We start from the raw sequence: 20,305 nt of genomic DNA on the forward strand, positions 1-20,305 counted from the left end.
GGGGGGGGGGGGGTGTGTGTGGAAGAAAAAAGGAAGTAAGGATTAAATGAAGAGAAGGAAGGAAGGAATATATAAAAGAAAGAAGGAATGAGTAAAAGGAAGAAAGGAATAAATGAAAGGAAGGAGGGATAGTAGGAAGGAGGGATAAGGGAGGAAGGAGGGAATAAAGGAAGAAAGAAAGGGAGGATAAATAAGTAAAGGAGAGTAAATAAAGGAAGGAATAAATGAAAAAAGAAAAGAAAATAAGAATAAATAAAAAAAAGGAAAGGAATAAGTTGAGAAAGGAAGGAATAAATCAAAGAAAGGAAACCTAAGAAAGACAAAAAGGAAAACGCAAAGGCAAGGAAGGACGCAACATACAGGAACGGAACTCAAACGGCCGGCATAGAACAAGGGAGGGCAGGGCCTACACTACCAAGAAGGAGGGACTAACTAAACGGAAGGGAAGGACGGAATCAAGAACCAGGAGGGTCCTAACACTCAAGACGGCGTGAAGTAATCACGGCAGGACCCCTAACTGCAGACATGGCACCGCTTCCCCTCCCTCTCCCTTCCTTCCACCCACCCCTCCTCTACTTCCACCCACAAATTTCTTCCTTCCTTCCTTCCACCCCTCCATCCCTTCCTTCCACCCCTCCATCCCTTCCTTTTCTTCCACCCACCCACCCCTGCCTTCTTTCCACCCACCGCCTCTCTTCCTTCTATCCTTCCACCCCATCCTTCCTTGCTTCCACCCACCCCTTTCTTCTTTCCTTCCACCCATCCCACCCTTCCTTCCACCCACTTCTCCCTCCCTCCTTCCTTCGTACCTTCCACCCACCCCTCCCTTTCACCCACCTGTTTCTTCCTTCCACCCATCCCTCCCTTCCTTCCACCCCTCTCTCCCTCCTTTCCATCCACCCCTTCCTTCCAGCCATCACTTCCTTCCAGCCACCCCTTCCTTCTACTCCTCCTCTCTTCCTTCCACTCATCCCTCTCTTCCTTCCACTCATCCCTCTCTTCCTTCCACTCATCCCTCTTCCTTCCTTTCTTTTTTCCTTCCTTTTTTCCTTGTGAAGCAAGAAAAAACTATACTAACTAAAAAACGTGTATCCAGAATCAAAGTCCCAGCGAGCTGGGAATGCCCCCTACACCCACTCTGCATAACTCATGCAATAGAGAAAAGGGATGCCCAGAACCCTCCCCACCCTTTTATACACCTCCTATGTTAAAGGGACACTGGAGCAGAAAGTGGTCCATAGTCTCCACTTTACCAACATACTCTGCTCTAGGACAATCCTGATCATCCACAGGGCGGTGCTTCAGGTTCCCTCTCACATAGAGCTTTCCATGGAAAGCGAGCCAGGCTTCTTCCCTAAACTTCAAAGGGATTCTCTCCAAGTTAATTAAAGCAATCCCTCATTATGGAGCCTGGGCAATCCTTTAAGGCCAGTGACACACTGAAAGCAGAAGCCAAAATCATCTCCCCCAGAAGCTTCCTGGGAAGGGACCTGATTTCCTCCACTGTCACCTGCCACTGCCGAAATATTTTCAGACATGGAGCAACATAAGCCGGGAGCTTGCCATGTCGGACTCTCAGACCTTTTACTGGCCCGCCATCTTCCCAGCAATGCAGAAAAGGCTTAAACCAAGACTGAAAAATACCCACCCATCCCGGCCGGGTCTCTGCTAACATATTACCAAGATTGTACTTTAAAAAGCACAAAGAAAAGAAAACTATCGGGTTGACCATCCCTAGGCCACCCTCCCACCTGAATAGGTACGTTTTTTTTTTATATTGTGTTTGATCGGGTTGAGCCTATTTCCCCATAACAGTTGGATAAAACAGCTGTAGACCCTTGCATAGAGAGATACCGGCAAGATACAGACGAAGCTGACATATAAAAAGATTGGGATCAGGTAAGTTTTGATCAAATCAACCCTTTCCCTCAAGGAGAGCTTCCAGCTCACTACTTTGGCATTGGCATCTACCAACCTGCTTTCCCAATTTCGATGACCATAGTCACCAGGACCAAATTTGATGCCTAACCCTTTAATTTCCTGCTGGGGCTCCGGGAAGGCATCCGGAAGTTCGAAGCTTTCACCCTCCTCACCCATCCAGAAAACTTCACTCTTTGTGGTTGACTTTAGAGCCAGAATCCTCCGTGTACTGCTCTATCACAGAGACCACCTTCTGTGCCTCCTCAGTCCCAGAGATAACAGAAACATCATCAGCATGGGCCATGACCTTCAAAGGCGGCGCACCAGCAATGCCCAGAGGCACCCTGCACAATGATGCACCCTCTAGCCTTCTTACAAAGGAGTCAATTGCAAAAGCATATAGCTCAAAGGACATCCCTGGCGCACACCAGAGCCAACCTCAAAAAGCTGTCCAACCCAACCATTAACAAGTGGGAATCCCTCAGCCCCTCTATGTAATGTCTTCAGCCAATCTATAAACTTCCCCTGCAGGCCGTATCTACCAAGTTGCAACCACAGATATCCATGATTCACTCGATCAAAAGCTTTTGCCTGATCCAATGCCAGCAAGTACTTTCTCCATCCAGCAGCCCTGGATCGTTCCAAAGCGGATAGCCAAAACTGCTGAAAAGGTACTTCTACCTTGGATCGAACAGTGCTGATGGCTGGACATAAAATCGCCTGCTACTGATGACAAGCACCAAAAAATCTTTGTCAAGATCTTTCTATCAACATTGAGAAGACCAATGGGGCACCAGTTCTCAATCATTGAGGGATCTTTACCTTTTGACAGAAGAAGCACAAGGGATTGCCTCATGGAGAAAGGGAGCCAACCCTCCTCTAGACAGCTGTTAAAAACTTCCGCTAAAAAGGGAGCCAGAATGGACTTAAAACACTTGTAAAATTCAGCTGTCAATCCATCTGTCCCAGGGAATTTTTTGGTAGCCAGCTTGTCTATAGCACGAACTACCTCATCCACTGAAATTGGTTCTGACAAATTCATCAAAAGCAATGCACCATTTCCCAATCCTGGAGTAGAATCCAGAAAGCTTTCCATCCTGTCCTGTCTAAGGTCCTTTCTTCTCAGGAGGTCTGCATAATACGACTCAAAGATCCCTGATCTGGACTTTATCAGGGAACCTGTACTGTCTTTCAGGCCAATGACCGTCTTAACTGCTATGCGTTGCTTACAGTTCTGGTAAGGATCAGGCGAGTGATATTTCCCATAATCCCTCTCCAGAACCTAGAAGGCATGCCGGTCGTATTGACACTTCCTAAGAAGAAGCTTCACCTCAGAAATCTCCCCTGGATCTTCTCCATACGAGACAAGACTATCAAGCTTCCTCCGCAAATGCTGGTAGGCAATATACATACCAAGCTGCTTCTTCTTACTTATGACCTTGAAAAGTCCAATCGCCCTTTGTGTCACAAGCTCCCACCACTCTAACTTACTGCTACAAAAGTCCAGAATAGAAACCTGTGCCTGAAAAAAAATCCTCAAAGGATTGTCTTACCTCTACATCTTCCAGGAGAGCCGAATTCAGTTTCTAGACACCCCTTCCCCTGGGTGGAGTGTCCGAGACATTGAGTCACAGACAGCATACAGTGGTCAGAATTCCACCACCCTCAACTCAGGAGCTGAGAAAGCAGAGTTCTCCTTTTTAAAAAACCTTTCTATTCTGCTCTGAGTATCCCTCTCTGAAATGTGAAAGCCAGGGCAGTGCTTAATGTGCACATGTACCAGGCCTGCCTGTCTAACCAAATCTCTGAAAAAAATGCTATCATAACCCAGGCTGTCTATGGAGCATGTAAGGGACCGCCCGGCGGTACCACTAGCACTCCACTGATCAGACATCCCCAGCGTACGGAGTCTAAGCCCCAGAGTACTTGTTCACCAGAGCCCCTGATGGTGGGGATGGACTTGGAGTACCTCGGGACCAGGTCGTGACTACTGAGGACACCCGTCAGTGGTAGGGGTATTCGCCAGGGGCTCCCACGGGAGAGAGCCAGATATGAGGAGGTCTGGAGACCCCGTTGAGAGGGATGGATGGATGGATGGCTGAGCAAGTGCAAAGTCAGGCAGGCCAGGTCGGTAACTATGGGGACGGTGCAGTACAAAGCAGCAGGCAGAGAATAGTCGGGTCACACGCCAGGTCAGCAACAGCAGGTCAGATCCAATAGGGGGCATCCAGGAGAGAGGTCAGGCAAGCAAGGGTCAAGACAGGAGAAAGCAGCAAGGTCAGGGCACAATCCGGGTCAGCAACTTACTATTCACAGGTTCACAGGATACAAGGAGACCAGAAGGCACTGAATGACAGCTCAGGGCCATTTAAATACCCCGCCCTGCGCTGTCATTGGTGCCAGGCGCGCGCCCGCAGTCTCTACTGCGCATGCGCAAACTCTATTGCCGCGGTCGGCCAGGTCCCAGTGCCCGCGTCCCTGCACAGGGCGGTGCACTGCGCCTGCGCCGAGGCGATCCCCGACATTGCCCCCCCCCACGGGCAACCTCCGGATGCCCACCCGATCTCTCCACCACGGGTGAGAGCGAAGAAACTCCCGGACTAGTCTAGGTGCGTGGACATTATGAGCTGGTTCCCAGGAATTGTCCTCTGGACCATAGCCCTTCCATTTAATTAGGAATTGGGTCTGGCCCCCCCTCCTTCGCCACTTAAGGATTGTTTCCACCTCAAATTCCTCTTGTCCTTTGACAGTTATGGCCTCCGGAGGTCTGGATTCTCGTTCTGGGAAGGCATCTGGAATCACTGGTTTCAGCAAGGACACGTGGAAGACCGGATGAATTTTGAATGTGTCAGGAAGGATAAGCTCATATGCCACCTCGTTGACCATCCGCTTTACCCGAAAAGGCCCCACCTTAAATCAAGTTTCGTGAATATAACCGCAGCCTTTAGGCTCTGAAACAACTCTGGTACCAATGGCAACGGGTAACGATTTTTGATCGTGACCCTGTTCAGCTCCCGGTAGTCAATACATGGTCTCAGGGTTTTGTCCTTCTTTTCCACGAAGAAGATTCTCGCCCCTGCTGGAGAAGTGGAGGGACGGATGAATCCCTTCTGGAGACTGTCCTCAATATATTCTTTTAGGGCCCCCAATTCAAGCTCAGATAGGGGGAAAATTTGCCCAAAAGGAATCTCAGAGCCCGGTAACAGGTCGATGGGACAGTCATACGGGCGGTGGGGGGGCAGAGTATCTGCTCCCCGTTTACTGAATACATCCAGGAACCCATGATAGACTGCGGGAATAACCTGTTTTAAATCAGAGTCTCCTTCGGAGCATAGTAGAACCCGGGGCCCCGCGGGGCCCGAAGTGTGACAATGTTCCCGACAGTATGGGGAATGGAACGAGATTGACCCGGTTTCCCAGTCAATTTGGGGGTTATGGGCCTGTAACCATGTGAGCCCCAAAATGACTGGAAAAAGAGGTGACGCAAAAGCATCCAGGCGGAGGAATTCCTGGTGTTGGTTGGCAATGGTAGTGGCAATGGGGGGAGTTTCCTGATTAACTACCCCTGATTTTATCTGGGAACCATCAGCCAAAAATATGTTGAAGCCCTTCTGTCTGGGTTGGAGGGGAATACCCTGCTGGTGAGCAAAGTCTAAATCCAGGAAACAGCTGCATGCCCCCGAATCAACTATGACTGTCACCTCCACGGTCCATTCTGGAAGCTGAAAGGAGAGGGGCACCACTAAGTATTGAGAAGGACTGATATTGCTAATAGACAAAGAAGAGGGAAGTGGTGCACTTACTCATTTTCTGAGGGCAGGATCGCACCATATGACCAGCTTCACCGCAGTAGAGGCAGAGGTTCTGGGATCGTCTGCGCTGGCGTTCCTCTGGTGATAATTTAGGCCGCGCCAGGCCTAGCTGCATAGGTTCTGGAACATCTCCTGGTGGTAGATTCTGGATGCTTGGTCTAGTTGGTTGGCTGGGGCCTTGGAATGGACCCCAGGTATTTCCGCGACCCTGGCCGGACCTCTCAAACCTGCGTTCCCGCAGTCTTCGGTCTATTTTAATTGTCAGGGTAATGAGGTCTTCTAAAGATTCGGGAACCTCCACCCGGGCCAGCTCATCTTTCAAGGGATCGGACAGCCCCATACGGGACTGGTGCAGTAGAGCAAACCCGTTCCAGCGTGTGTCCCATCCACCGCCTTAAATCAGAGGCGTATTCCTCTGCCGCCCGCCGGCCCTGTCGGAGCGTATATAAGGTCGCTTCGGCAGAGGCTGCCCGCTGTGGGTCATCATACAAGATGGCCATCGCTTCAAAAAAACTACTGACCGATCCCAGATGAGGGTCATTGTTTCCCCTTAACCGATGGGCCCAATCCTGGGGTTCACCCTGCAATAGTGAAATGACGAATCCCACTTTCACAATCTCGGTCAGAAAGGTACGGGGTTGTAGCTCAAAGAACAGGAGACAGGAATGACCGGAAGCGTGTGAGGTCTCCGTGGAAATGCTCCGGTAAGGGTACTCGGGGTTCTGCCATAGGAAGCGGGGCGGAAGCCCCTGAGGCTGGCTCCTGAGCTACTACGGCCGGGGGTGCAGAAACCGGGGCCTGTGGAGCAGGGTCAGATATAGAGCAAGTCTGGAAGCGATTCTCCAGCTGCATACATCTGTCCTGCAGGGCCGTTACGGCCTGCGTCAAATTAGCTAAGTGCCTGCAAATTTCCTCTAGCGGGGAGGGCCCTCCTCTAGGCTCAGTCATGGCCTTCTGGTACTGTAAGGGACCGCCTGGCGGTACCACTAGCACTCCACTGATCAGGCGTCCCCAGCGTACGGAGTCTAAGCCCCAGAGTACTTGTTCACCAGAGCCCCTGATGGTGGGGATGGACTTGGAGTACCCCGGGACCAGGTCGTGACTTCTGAGGACACCCGTCAGTGGTAGGGGTATTCGCCAGGGGCTCCCACGGGAGAGAGCCAGATATGAGGAGGTCTGGAGACCCCGTTGAGAGGGATGGATGGCTGAGCAAGTGCAAAGTCAGGCAGGCCGGGTCGGTAACTATGGGGACGGTGCGGTACAAAGCAGCGGGCAGAGAATAGTCGGGTCACACGCCAGGTCAGCAACAGCAGGTCAGATCCAATAGGGGGCATCCAGGAGAGAGGTCAGGCAAGCAAGGGTCAAGACAGGAGAAAGCAGCAAGGTCAGGGCACAATCCGGGTCAGCAACATACTATTCACAGGTTCACAGGATACAAGGAGACCAGAAGGCACTGAATGACAGCTCAGGGCCATTTAAATATCCCGCCCTGCGCTGTCATTGGTGCCAGGCGCGCGCTCGCGGTCTCTACTGCGCATGCGCAAACTCTATTGCCGCGGTCGGCCAGGTCCCAGTGCCCGCGTCCCTGCACAGGGCGGTGCACTGCGCCTGCGCCGAGGCGATTCCCGACAGCATCTCCTGTCTTCAGGCCTAATTATGGTGTTAAAGTCACATCCAAAGACAACCTGCTGGGGCGTAAAATGGAAGGGCTTGATCTTTGTGAGGAGGCAATTCCTGCCCCATTTTGACTGCGATCCATAGATATTGATCAGGTGCAGGTCCTGCCCCCTAACAGAGACGTCTAAGAACATACATCTCCCCATTTCTACCTCAATCACCTGCCGGTAGGTTACCATATCGGTTTTAAAAAGGACCGCAACTCCGCTGCAAGGTTCAGTCGCAAGAGACCACAGGAGGGATGACATCTCCACTCCCTTTTTGCTAGATGCACATCGGCCAAAGTATTGAGCCAGGTCTCTTACAAAAATAAAATCTCAGCATCAAACTCGCTGAGCAAAAATAAGGCCATATCACAAACTCTTGCAGATTTAATGCTGGCGAAATTAATGGTTGCTACTTTTAATGGAGTGGGAACTGCCATCAGGATGATTGGGGTAGTCGTTTCTTAACCTCTACCACACTCTCATCACCCAAGACAGCTCTCTTCAGGCTTTGTGACTCCCCCTCATTCATAGATGACAAAGAAATGGATAAATCAGACTCCATCTCACCACCTGACAAAACTGAATAGGTGTTGCCAAGAGGGACCCCTCCTTGTCTGATTCTGAGGAAGAGAGTGTGGTGGAACCGTTCCGCCTGGGCTTCCTCGTGTGGAGCGATGCGCCTCAGCCAATGGTCCCCTTGTCCTGCAAGTCTTCCAGTGCTCTGCCAAGGCAGGTATTAGAGCTCAAAACCAATCCCTTCCCTGCTACCCCAAACCATGAGTTGGAACTTTGTGTAGGGTGAAAATTACTCAATCTTTATTAAACACAGCTCAGTATATACAACTTCACCGCCACCCCCACCAGACAGCCCGGCTCCGGGTTTTCCCCACCCACAACAAAACCCTACAACCCAAAAATACAGTATGAACTCTTTTAGAAGTGAGAGACTACAAGGTCACATTTCCCTAAACAAACAGTGTAGAATGTCTGTCTACATAACAGTGCTTTACAAAGGGGAGAAAACTGAAACAGGGCAAAATGTTATCACAAAGGGACGGTGACGCCCACCCCTCATCAGCTGAATCCCCCCCAGCGGGAAGTGGGACATGGACACCCCTCCCTGAGCCCCATCGGCTCCACCCCCACACTTTCCTGACCACATTTGCGCTGTCGGGACAGGTACCGGAGGTGGAGTAGGCCGAGAGGGAAGATCCACTAAACCCACCCCCCCAGCAGCTTCCGCTACTCTGGAGGATCTACGTACAGTAGGATTAGGAACACGAGGGACAGACTGAGGGATGACATTGCTAGGGGAAATAGAATCTGACACAACAGATGGAACAGACACAGGAGGGGCAACAACAGTTTCCTCCCTAGCATCAGCTGCCTCATCTTCTTTATTGAGTCTCTGCAGCTCAGCCTCCAATCCTGGCAGGTTGTATAGTGCCTCTGGGCACTGACTATACGGATGACCCAGCTGCTGGCCCAAATTGCACCGAATCTTGGTGCATTCTTTGGCCAAATGGCCTAAATCCTTGCACAGTGAGCACTTTTTGATGGTACAGGATGATGCCAAGTGGACTTTCTCTCCACATTTGTTACAAACCTTAGGATGACCCTTATAGAAAATGGTCAGTCTATCCCCCCCCCAGAAAGGCTGAGCAGGGCAGGTGCTGAACCACATTGCCGAACACCCTCAATTGCAGTGACACTGTATGAGATTGGATATTGAATCCACTCTCTGCTGAGCAGGGGGAGAAATGTAATTTTACTCCTTTCAGCAACATTAACTCTTTCACCACCAACACATCCATTGCTTTACCAGTCTCAACAGTCATAGTACTTGCAGATACATACATAGATTTCACAGAAATGTCTGTAATCACTGCTGCAGTGATAGAAACTTCAGCTCCAGCTGTCAACTCCTCCTCCAGATCGGAACTTTCAGCCCAGTTTATGGGTTGTTTAGACATGTTGATGTAAGACATCCATGGCTGTTTGCTCTCCATATGGTGAAATGTGCTGCTCCCCTCCCCCACCAGTATCAATTAGCTCTGGAACACATGCATATTCAGCTGCAGCAGACTCTTTGCAGGTGGCAGCCATCTTGCCTGTAGAGGGTCTCAGCAGGAACAGCAGCAGTAACATCCATTTCTGGGGTGTTTGGAGCAGGTCCATCCTCATTCCCCTGATGATCTGCAAACCTCTCTGCAAGGGGTTTTCCCTCCATGTCTGCAGAGGGTTCCTCCACAGCAGAAACTTCCACAGCAGGTTGCTCCTTTGCAACAGCAGTTCTCACCAGAGCCAGTGGGGCAGACTTGTTGAAAGGCAAGCTTGGTGTACTGGGACTTCTCCACCATTACAGGCTTTGCTGGTCTGTCTGTCTTCTGTGCATCCTCTGGGACTGCTGAAGGGTCATCTGAGAATGCAAACCTGTCTTCCCTCGGGTGACTCCATCTGCTGGATGAAAGTCAGGGTTCCATGCTCACTCTCAACCCCCTGGCTGGTTGCCGCTGACAACTCCACAGTCTGATATGGGGGGAGAGATGCTGAGGTAGATGGAGCTGGGTCATCCATTACTTGAGGCTGCTGATATATAGAAATCGCTGATGTCTGGCTGGCAAATCTCTCATTTTCAAATTTTTCTGCAAATGCTCTACTTCTGGCTTTCAGAGTTTCCAACAATAAAGATTGTTCAAGTACTTTTTCTTCCATCTGCTGTAGCTCTGGCTTCATGGCTCATCTGTTCTTACTCCAGGCCTGAAGGATTTGTGCTCCGCTTTTAAAAGTTGAAATTTTTCTCCGTTCTCCAAATAGCCAAGAACCAATCAATAATCTGTCTGAAGACATCCACATCCTCACCAGGACCTGGATCCACAGTCAGGTCCTCCTCCTCCTCCTCATTAGGCCCGGTGTCATCAGGGGAATCCTTCCCAAGGCCTCCTCCTGGATCAGGCATGGTACCTGGGCCAAGCTAGCAGGCAAGGCCCAGACTGAAATAATCCTGTTTCTCAGGGATAGCTCCTTTGGTGTGTCCTTCCTTCCACCCCCTCCCTCCCTTCATTCCATCCATCCACCCACCCCCTCCCTCCCTTCATTCGTTCATTCCATCCATCCACCTATCCCTTCTTTCTTTCCACCCACCCCTCCCTTCCTTCCACCCCTTTACTCCTTCCTTCCACCCACCAACCCCTTCCACCTCTCCCTCCTTCCCTTCCTTCCACCCACCGTTCTTTCCTTCCATCCACCCCTTCCTTCCACCCACCCTTCTTTCCTTCCATCCACCCTTTCATTCCTTCCACCCCTTCCTTCCTTCCACCCCTTCCTTCCTTCCTTCCTTTCTTCCTTCCTTCCACCCCTTCCTTCCTTTCTTCCTTCCACCCACCCACCCCCTCCCTTCCTTTCTTCCTTCCACCCACCCCCTCCCTTCCTTTCTGTTGACCTTTGATAGATGACAAACACATTGTAAATGGCCAAATGGAAAAAATAAATTGCAACTTTTTTATACCAGAAGACATTTTTGTTGAAAAAAAGGGCTGTAGCATCTGTTCATTTAAATCCACCCCCCCCCCCCCCCCATGGACCGATTGTCATTGTGGATAGTGGACCGGACGTAAACATCTCTTATCCCTCGACTTCTTGGCCAACACTTTCTCGTTTCTCAGACTTGTGGATTCCCCTTTTTGTGGCCTTGTGGTTACTAAACTTTGTGGGAAGCCCTTTCTGGTTTTTCGAGTGGTACCGCAGGCTAAAGTTTTCTCACGGTACACGTGCCGGAAAAGGGGAAGACTGGTATAGTAGATATCAAGGTAGATATGTTAACCTTTTTTGAAAGTACACGCGGAAGGCATGCACATATGCTGTAGCTCTTTAACAGAGCTTCTTCAGCTTCAATCCATACCTGGCCCTTTTTCTGGGAATGTATTGCTTGAATCCAAGCCAGCCAGTGAAGTGGTCAAGGGATTCATCCACACAATGTGTTGCTCAGAGGCTTCAAGTTCCGCAAATCTCTTAGCAAAATAATTTAGTAGGGGGTGGATTTTGTACAATTTGTCATAGTTTGCATGATCTCGGTGAGGGCACTGTGAGTAATTATTGAAATGCAGGAATAGCATGATCAGATCATTACAGCATAATAAATGGGCATATGATGGATGGGGTTTGTGGACCAGTGGGCGTGCAATTTGTTTTGTTTTTTTTTTTGTACTCCCCACGTTAAACGTAAGGCCCAAAAACAATTTTAACTCCTCCATTGTGAGACATCTCCATTGAAAAGGACAGGCATAGGATGTATTGCAATTGTTATCAATATATTGCTGAGCAAAAAGGTTTGTTTGGTCCACAATGTTTTAAAGTAAATAGACAGGGAAAAACAAATAAAAAATCAATTTCAGAAAAATTTTAATTATTGGTCTGCAGACTTGGCTGTGCGGTGAAAAGGGGGATTGAAGCTGATCTTGAGCTGGAAGGAAGCCATGGTGGGTTTGCCAGGGCATCAGGAAGATATGTTTGGGCCGTAATTCTTGGTCTGGTGGGATATTCCAGTGCTGGTACTGGGCCTTTCATCCTGGCGTCTAGCGCCATTGTTTGTTTTCTGCTGATTGACCATTGGGGGGGTATGGTGCTGCTTGTAGTTACCTGCTCCTCAGAGCACTATATCCTTTTAGGAGGGACTGCGTCTCCAATTCGGTTACTGACCCACTACTTTCTACTGGCTCGTATTCCGAAACGGAATCGGATGGTGAGAGCTCCCCGCTGCTCTCATCCGTCATGCTGAAGATTTTAAGAACCTCCTCACTAGTAAACAATTATTTGGACATTGCAGCTCTGGTGATTGTGGCTGTATGATGGGTAAATTGCTGATGGGTGGCTGTGATGGGTACACTGCTGATGGGAAACGGTTGTGTTGACTCTGTGACACGTACACTGATTAGGCTGCACTGATGGCTGTGGTGACAGGTACACCGATGGGCTGCACTAATGAATGCACTGACAAGTAGACTGATGGTTGCACTGATGTGCTGCACTGACAGCTACACTGACAAGTCTACTGATGGGCTGCACTGACAGACTCCACTGATGGGTCCACTAATGGCTCCACTGACAGATCCATTGATGGGTCCACTGAAAGATCCACTGACAGATACACTGATGGGTCCACTAACAGATCCACTGATGGGCTGATCTGACAAATCCACTGACATATCAGCTAATGGGCTGATCTGACAGATCCACTGATGACACTGACTGTGACTCTTTATTAGGGGCAGTGTGCACAGTAGTGAAAGTGTTAACTGTTAAAGTCACTGTTCCTGGGTTCTCCTCCTCACACAGGATTGGTGTGTGAGAAGGAGAAGACATGAAAGGTAAGTGACAGCTGTGTGTTTATATTTATGATCGGCTGTGTTAGGTCCAGCCGATCACATGGTAAAAAGCCAATTTAATTGGCTCTGTACCTTCAGCGGGGGACACAGCTTGTCAGTAATGGGAGCATGCATGAGCAGTGCGATACAAAGGACGTCATATGACACCCAGTCAGAGGGACAAGAGGACTACCCGGCCGTCAATCTGCTATAGGCCAGGTGGTGTTAGGGATCCAGGTATGACCAGAAATGTGTGTACTGACACAGGGAAGTAGCAGGCTTCAGGAACACAGGCGTAGTCAGGGCTGGAGAGGTGGAATGGTCAGGTGAGCCGTAAGGCAATGGCAGGCACCGCCCGGCGGGATCTCTAGCGACCCACAGAACAGGATTCCCCAGGGAGCGGAGTCTAAGCCCCAGTCTGCCTTTTCACCAGAGCCCCTGATGGTGGGGATGGACTTGGCGCAGGACTGAGACCAGGTCGCGGCCCCTGAGTGCACCCAACTGTGGTAGAGGGGTCCGCCGAGGGTATGTACCGGGGGAAAGCCTGATGTGAAGGGGCTGGCAGGTTTGGACAGCAGTGACTGGATCCGTGCTGGATGGATGGATCGTCTGGGTAGCGTCAGGCGTAGTCAGGCAGGCCAGGTCAGCAATGTGCGGGCAGTGAGGTACCGGAGGAGCAGGCAAAGAATAGTCAGGGTCACAAGCCGGGTTCAGTAACTCACGGGCAACGTGGTACAGTGGATCAGGCAGAGAATGGTCAGGGTCACAAGCCGGGTTCAGTAATTCACGGGCAGCACGGTACAGAGGATCAGGCAGAAGGATGGTCAGGCTGTCAGGAACCGCCTGGCAGTGTCTCTAGCAGCCCACAGCACGGATTTCCTCAGGGCGCGGGGTCTAAGTCCCAGCCTGCTATTCACCAGGGCCCCTGATGGTGGGGATGGACTTCGTGCAGACTGGAACCAGGTCGCGACCCCCGAGTGCGTCCGGCTGTGGTAGAGAGCACCGGCAGGGGACTGCGGGAATGGAGTCTGATGGGAAGAGGCAGGCAGACTTACTAATAGTGATCCGTGCGGGATGGATGGATGGATCGTCTGGGTGACTGAAAGCGTAGTCAGGCGAGCCAGGTCAGCAACGTGCGGGCAGCGAGGTACCGTAGGAGCAGGCAGAGAATGGTCAAAGGTCACAAGCCGGGTTCAGTAACTAGCGGACAGCGCGGTACAAAGGGTCAGGCAGAAGAATGGTCAGGCAAGCCAAGGGTTAAGCAGGATACAATCAGGGTCAGGTACAATGCAGTGGTCGGCAACGAAGTAACACAGGATCAGGTAACAGGAACAGAGGACAAAGACCAAACGGCAATTTGACATACCTCTATCCCTGTTTAAATAGCCCGCATTGCGCTGTCATTGGTGCCAGGCGCGCGTCTGTGATCGTGAGTGCGCATGCGCGGCCATCGCGATTGCCCGGGTCCCGCTGCCCGCTGATTGGAATGCATCGGTGTCCTGCGCATGCGCGCCCGGCGTATCGCGGAAGGGACACCGATCCCTGACACAGGCAAGCCAGGGATCAAGCAGGAGAAGTCAGCAGAGGTCAGGATCAGGCAGGGTCGGCAACAAATCAGATAGTCAGCAGAACAGGAACACAGGATACCAGGTACAGGGGCTCATGGGAAACAATTCACCAAGGCCCTGATCACAGGCCTGGTCATTCCTTAAATACACCTCCTGCAATCAGCCCCAGGTGTTGGCTGACTGCAGGAGTGAGCTTCTGGCTGCTGAGAGCACCCGCTGGTCAGTCCTGGTACTTCAGCCCACACGGCAGGTGAGTCCCACCACCAGTGGTGAATCCATTCCTGACAGGTGGGAACGTGTTAAGAGAGCTAATTTTCCAAGGCTGCTCTCCAAGACTTAGGCTGGCCATACATTATACAATTTTCTTGAGAATTTTGCTTTAGGTTTACCAAAAACCATATAATATGAGGTCAAATCTAAACAACGCTTTCAATTGTATCCAATTAGGCAGGCCCTTGCACTACATAGTTGAAGGTAAATCTAAAGGAAATTGGACAGAAAATTGTATAGTGTATGGCCAACCTTAGACTTGGAGGGAATATTGGCATTGATGAACACAGGACAGAAATGGGAGTTCTTCAAAAAAGACTGTATGTGAACACACTGCAAAATATATTCCCATGGACAATAAGTTTTTAAAAGGCTAAAAATGTGGCTTACGACCACAGTTAAAAAAGCTATAAATAATAAGAAAAGCGCTTTTATAAAATATAAAAATGAAGGAATGCGATCATCATTTAAACATTACAAAGAATATAACAGAATACGTAAAAAGAAAATCAAGGCTGCAAAAATTGAAACCGAATGACAGATTGCAAAAGATAGCAGGACAAACCCCCAAAAATTATTAAAACATATTTAATAGTAAAAAGGTCAGGTCTGAACATGTAGGCCCTTTACAAAATAATCTAGAGTGACTGACTGAGGACAAAGAGCAGGCAAATTTATTAAATACCTTCTTCAGCTCTGTGTATACAAAGGAGCATGGGGGAGCTCTTGTCCATCAATGGTATTGACACAGCCCCAGATGATACACAGTGGCTCACAATTTATATGATCCAGAAATATTTAAACAGAATAAAGGTGAATAAAGCATCTGGACCGGATGGCATACATCTACGGGTCCTTAAAGAATTGAGCTCTGTCGTTTCAAAGCCATTGTTCTAATTTTTAGAGACTCTTTAATGACTGGCATAGTACCACTGGATTGGCGTAAGGCCAATGTGGTGCCTATATTTAAAAAGGGATCAAAATCTTTACCAAGTAATTATAGACCTGTTAGTTTAACTTCTATAGTTTGGAAGATACTAGTATTTAATAAAAGACCAAATGGATGAGTTCTTGCTTGAAAAAATATTTTAAGCAACAGACAGCATGGATTCATGAAAGACAGAAGTTGTCAAACAAATCTGATTTCCACTGCCATCCTCTCCTCCTCCATGGAGGTGAGCAAAACCTTGGACAGAGGGGTGGTGGTGGACGTGGTATACTTGCATTTTGCAAAAGCGTTTGACACCGTTTACCACACACGGCTAATGTGTAAGGTAAAGTCTATAGACTTGGAAAAATCAGTATGTAAATGGATAGAAAACTGGCTAAAAGACTGGATTCAGAGAGTAGTGGTTAATGACTCATACTCTGAATGGTCTAGGGTTGTTAGTGGTGAACCCCAAGGTTCAGTGTTGGGACCCTTACTTTTTAATATATTTATAAACGATATAGGGTCTGGGATTAAAAATACTGTTTCAGTCTTTGCAGATGCACCAAGCTATGCAGTGGAATAACGTCCTTACAGGATGTCTCCAATTTACAAGCCGACCTCAATGCACTGTTTAATTGGGCAACTATGTGGCAAATGAGTTTTTTTTTTTTTTTTCAACATGTTTCTATTAAAGATTTTCAGTTATTACAAAATAACAATAAACAACTACGACACAAGTAATCCTTGCCTTCTCATGCCTCTGAAAGGTACTGTAATGGTGGAGAAAGGAGGGCAATACACCAAAGCTCTATGATATACAAGAGTAGGAATATGTGACACTTACTGAGCAAAAGCATCTGTGCAATACAATAGCAGAAACAAAGAAAATTAAAGAGACCAAATCAAGGACTCAGAGGTAGGGACGTTAGAGTACTAAAGACCCATACATGCCATAATTTATCAAAAAGGTCGGGCTTCTTGCTCAATTCAAAGGTGAGTTTGTACAAAGGCAAACTATCATTCATCAATTTAAGTCAAGTGTTCAAGTAGGAGAGGTAGTTCCCTTGCAGGAGAGAAGAATAGTCTTCCTAGCAAATAAATACAATATACGTAACAAACGCTTGAACCGTGTAGGAGCTGACAAATAACCAAATATACCCAACAGGCAATTCTTAGAATGTAGTATATTAGGCAAACCCAGAACAATGGAAAAAAGGTATTAACTTCCATCCAAAATACATGGACTATAGGACAGGACCAAAAACAATGTATGAAATATGCCATTTCCCCACAGCCCCTAAAACAGTCTAAGTTAAACCACCGTTTTTTGTGCAGCAGCGAATATAGGATTAGAATCAGCCGTTAGGGTAGAATAATATTCAGAGATCAATATAGTAGATTCTGGCCTCCTCAGTAATTTCTCCAGTGGTGCTATAGCCAATGGGGGGAAATTAGGGCCAAATTGCACCATAAAAGCGTGGCCAATTTGCATATAAAAGAATACAAAACAAGAGGGGAGGGAAAACTCATCTCTCAACTGGACAAAGGGCTTAAGGCCCTGTGCAGTATACAAATGACTAAGATATTAGATGCTCCTGGAGATCCACGGTTGAGGATCTGCAATCAAAAGAAGTTCCTGTAAAGTAGAATCATACCAAAGATGATTATTGGGTGAGGTGGTCCAGCTAGATTTAGAAAAATGGGTCAATATAGTAATAAAGAGAGCAAGTGTCCCAGTAATAAAGATAGTCGTCCCAGGGCAGGGAGGTACCTGTCTCCTATATATAATGTTATGTAAGTTTTCGAAGGAGGAGACTATAGCAGCTTCTGTAGGAGTACAGGTATTAACTGAGGAGGGATGTAACCAGTCACAAATAACTACTAATTGGGAAGCTAGATAATATAGATAGAAATTAGGAAATGCGAAGCCTGACATATGAGTAGGTAATTTCAAAACACCTAAGGCCAGTCTGGGGGCCTGTTGGTTACATAGAAAACCTGTACAGACTCGGGATATATTACAGGGAGAGTTGGCCATCACATTTCGGAAGAAAAATAATTTTTAATTAACTCTACCCATAGGATCTAATGGTAAATCCATCCATTGCCTAGTTCACTGCTGCAGCTAAGTAATAATGGGACTTAAGTTATTCACTATATAAGAGTTCAGAGGTAATTGCACCACCACCCCCAGGTAACGAAAGGAGTGTACCACTTAGAGTTGAGAGCTCAGATGAATCACCCTCTCTGCTGCAGAGTCTAAAGGAAAAAGACTGTATATGGTCCAGTCGACCCAGATTCCAGAGTACAAACCAAAATCCACCTTCTCACTTAACAGAGAGCCTAGGGATGTAGAAGGATCAGCTAAATATTTGAGAGTATCATCAGCATATAAGGAAATGCGTTCTTCTATGGTACCAATTATAAGTAATTATGGAAGGCGAATGCTGTATATGAATGGCTAAAGGCTCTATGGCCAGGGCATATAACAATGGGGATAAGGGGCAGTCTTGGCGTGTCCCCCTGGAGATTGGAAAGGCAAGTTATTAGCTCGGACTGTGGCAAAAGCGAGCAAAATCCTTTTGTATTAAAAGTGGTATAGACTCCAGAGAGAGAGATATCATATTATCCCTTTACAAATCATTAGTAAGACCTCATCTGGAATATGCAGTTCAGTTTTGGACACCAATTCACAAAAAGAACATTGGGGAACTTGAGAAAGTACAGAGAAGGGCAATCAAACTGATACAAGGCATGGAGAAGATCAGCTATGAGGAAAGATTAGAGGAACTGAATTTATTCTCTCTTGAGAATAGGAGATTAAGGGGAGATATGATCAACATGTATAAATACATCAGTGGTTCATATAGTGAACTCGGTGTAGAGCTATTCACCCTGAGGTCATCACAGAGGACAAGGGGGCACTCTTTACAGTTGCAAGAAAAAGTATGTGAACCCCTTGGGATTATGTGGAGTTTTGTATGAATTGGGCATAAAATGTGCTCTGAACGTCATCTAAGTCACAACAATAGAAGAACACCGTCTGCTGAACATAATACTACACAAACATTAGATGTTGCCATGGTTTAATTTCACATAACATGTAAACATTCACAGTGCAGGGAGGAAAAAGTATGTGAACCTTTGTACTTAATAACTGGTTGACCCTCCTTTGGCAGCAATAACCTCAGAAAATGTTTCCTGTAGTTGCAGATCAGACCTGCACAACGATCTGGAGTAATTTTGGACCACTCCTCTTCAAAAAACTGTTTCAGTGTAGCAATATTCTTGGGATGTCTGGTGTGAATCGCTCTCTTAAGGTCATGCCACAGCATTTCAATCGGGTTGAGGTCAGGACTCTGACTGGGCCACTCCAGAAGGCATATTCTGTGCTGTTGCAGCCATTGTTTTGTTGAATTATTTGTATGCTTTGGGTCATTGTCCTGTTGCATCACCCATCCTCTGCGGAGCTTCAGTTGGCGGACAGATGGTCGTACGTTTTCCTTGAAAATGTCTTGATAAACTCTGGAATTTATTTTCCCATCAATGACAACAATCCGTCTAGGCCCTGAGGCAGCAAAGCAGCCCCAAACCATGATGCTCCCTTCGCCATGTTTTACAGTGGGGATGAGGTTTTGATGTTGGTGTGCCGTGCCTTTTTTTCTCCACACATAGTGTTGTGTGTTCTTCCCAGACAACTCAATCTTGGTTTCACCTGTCCACAGTATATTTTGCCAGTAGTGCTGTGGAACATCCAGGTGCTCTTTTGCAAACTTCAAACGTGCTGCAATATTCTTTTTGGACAGCAATGGCTCCCTCCGTGGTGTCCTCCCATGTACTCCATTCTTGTTTAATGTTTTCCTTATTGTAGATGTGTCAACAAAAATGTTAGCATGTGCCAGAGATTTCTGTAGGTCTTTAGCTGACACTCTGGGATTCTTCACCTCATGCAGCATTCTGCACTGTGCTCTTGCAGTAATTTTTCCAGGATGACCACGCCTAGGGAGAGTAGCAACAGTGCTAAACTTTCTCCATTTGTAGACAGTCTGTCTTACCGTGGACACATGAACATCAAGGCTTTTGGAGATACTTTTGTAACCCTTTCCAGCTTCATGCAAGTCAACAATTCTTGATGGTAGGTCTTCTGAGAGCTCTTTTCTGCGAGGCATGGTTCACATCAGACAGTGCTTCTTGAATCCAGTAAACCCAAAACAGGTGTGTTTTTTAAGGGCAGGACAGCTGTCAGCAACACATGCAATATCACACTGATTGGAGTCAAGGTTGGCTCACTCCTGGCTCCAATTAGCTCTGGGAGAAGTCATTAAGCTAGGGCCTCACATACTTTTTCCTCCCTGCACTGTGAATGTTTACATGTTATGTGCAATTAAACCATGGCAACATCTAATGTTTGTGTAGTATTATGTTCAGCAGACTGTGTTCTTCTATTGTTGTGACTTAGATGACGTTCAGAGCACATTTTATGCCCAATTCATGCAAAACCACGTAATTCCAAGGGGTTCACATACTTTTTCTTGCAACTGTAATTGCCTCTTGGGGGATCAGGAAGGCATTTTTTTCCCAGCAGGAGCAAATGGGATCATGCTTTGCTGGGGGTTTTTTTTGCCTTCCTCTGGATCAACTGTGGGTATAGGATTATAACTTTTTTTTTTTTCTTTTATGGTTGAACTAGATGAACTTTTGTCTTTTTTCAGCCAGACTAACTATGTAACTATGTAATGGGGCAGATGCCGGGATGTCAACTCCATGTAGACCCAGA

At 47.8% G+C, this 20,305-nt stretch overlaps 1 protein-coding gene across 1 annotated transcript in view; it reads left to right on the forward strand.

Annotated features, from left to right (window-relative positions):
* Positions 1-12,755: 12,755 nt before the first annotated feature.
* Positions 12,756-20,305, forward strand: part of SRPK3 (SRSF protein kinase 3) — a 187,258-nt gene continuing 179,708 nt past the window's right edge. Inside the window, exon 1 of the mRNA XM_089660786.1 lies at positions 12,756-12,762. Coding sequence (XP_089516912.1) covers positions 12,756-12,762 — 7 coding nt within the window. The remainder of the gene's footprint in view (positions 12,763-20,305) is intronic.

The sequence above is a fragment of the Staurois parvus genome, unplaced genomic scaffold, assembly GCF_062004578.1.
Source record: "Staurois parvus isolate SC_StPar_1 unplaced genomic scaffold, SC_StPar_1.0 ptg001272l, whole genome shotgun sequence".
In the NCBI taxonomy this organism is placed as follows: domain Eukaryota; kingdom Metazoa; phylum Chordata; class Amphibia; order Anura; family Ranidae; genus Staurois; species Staurois parvus.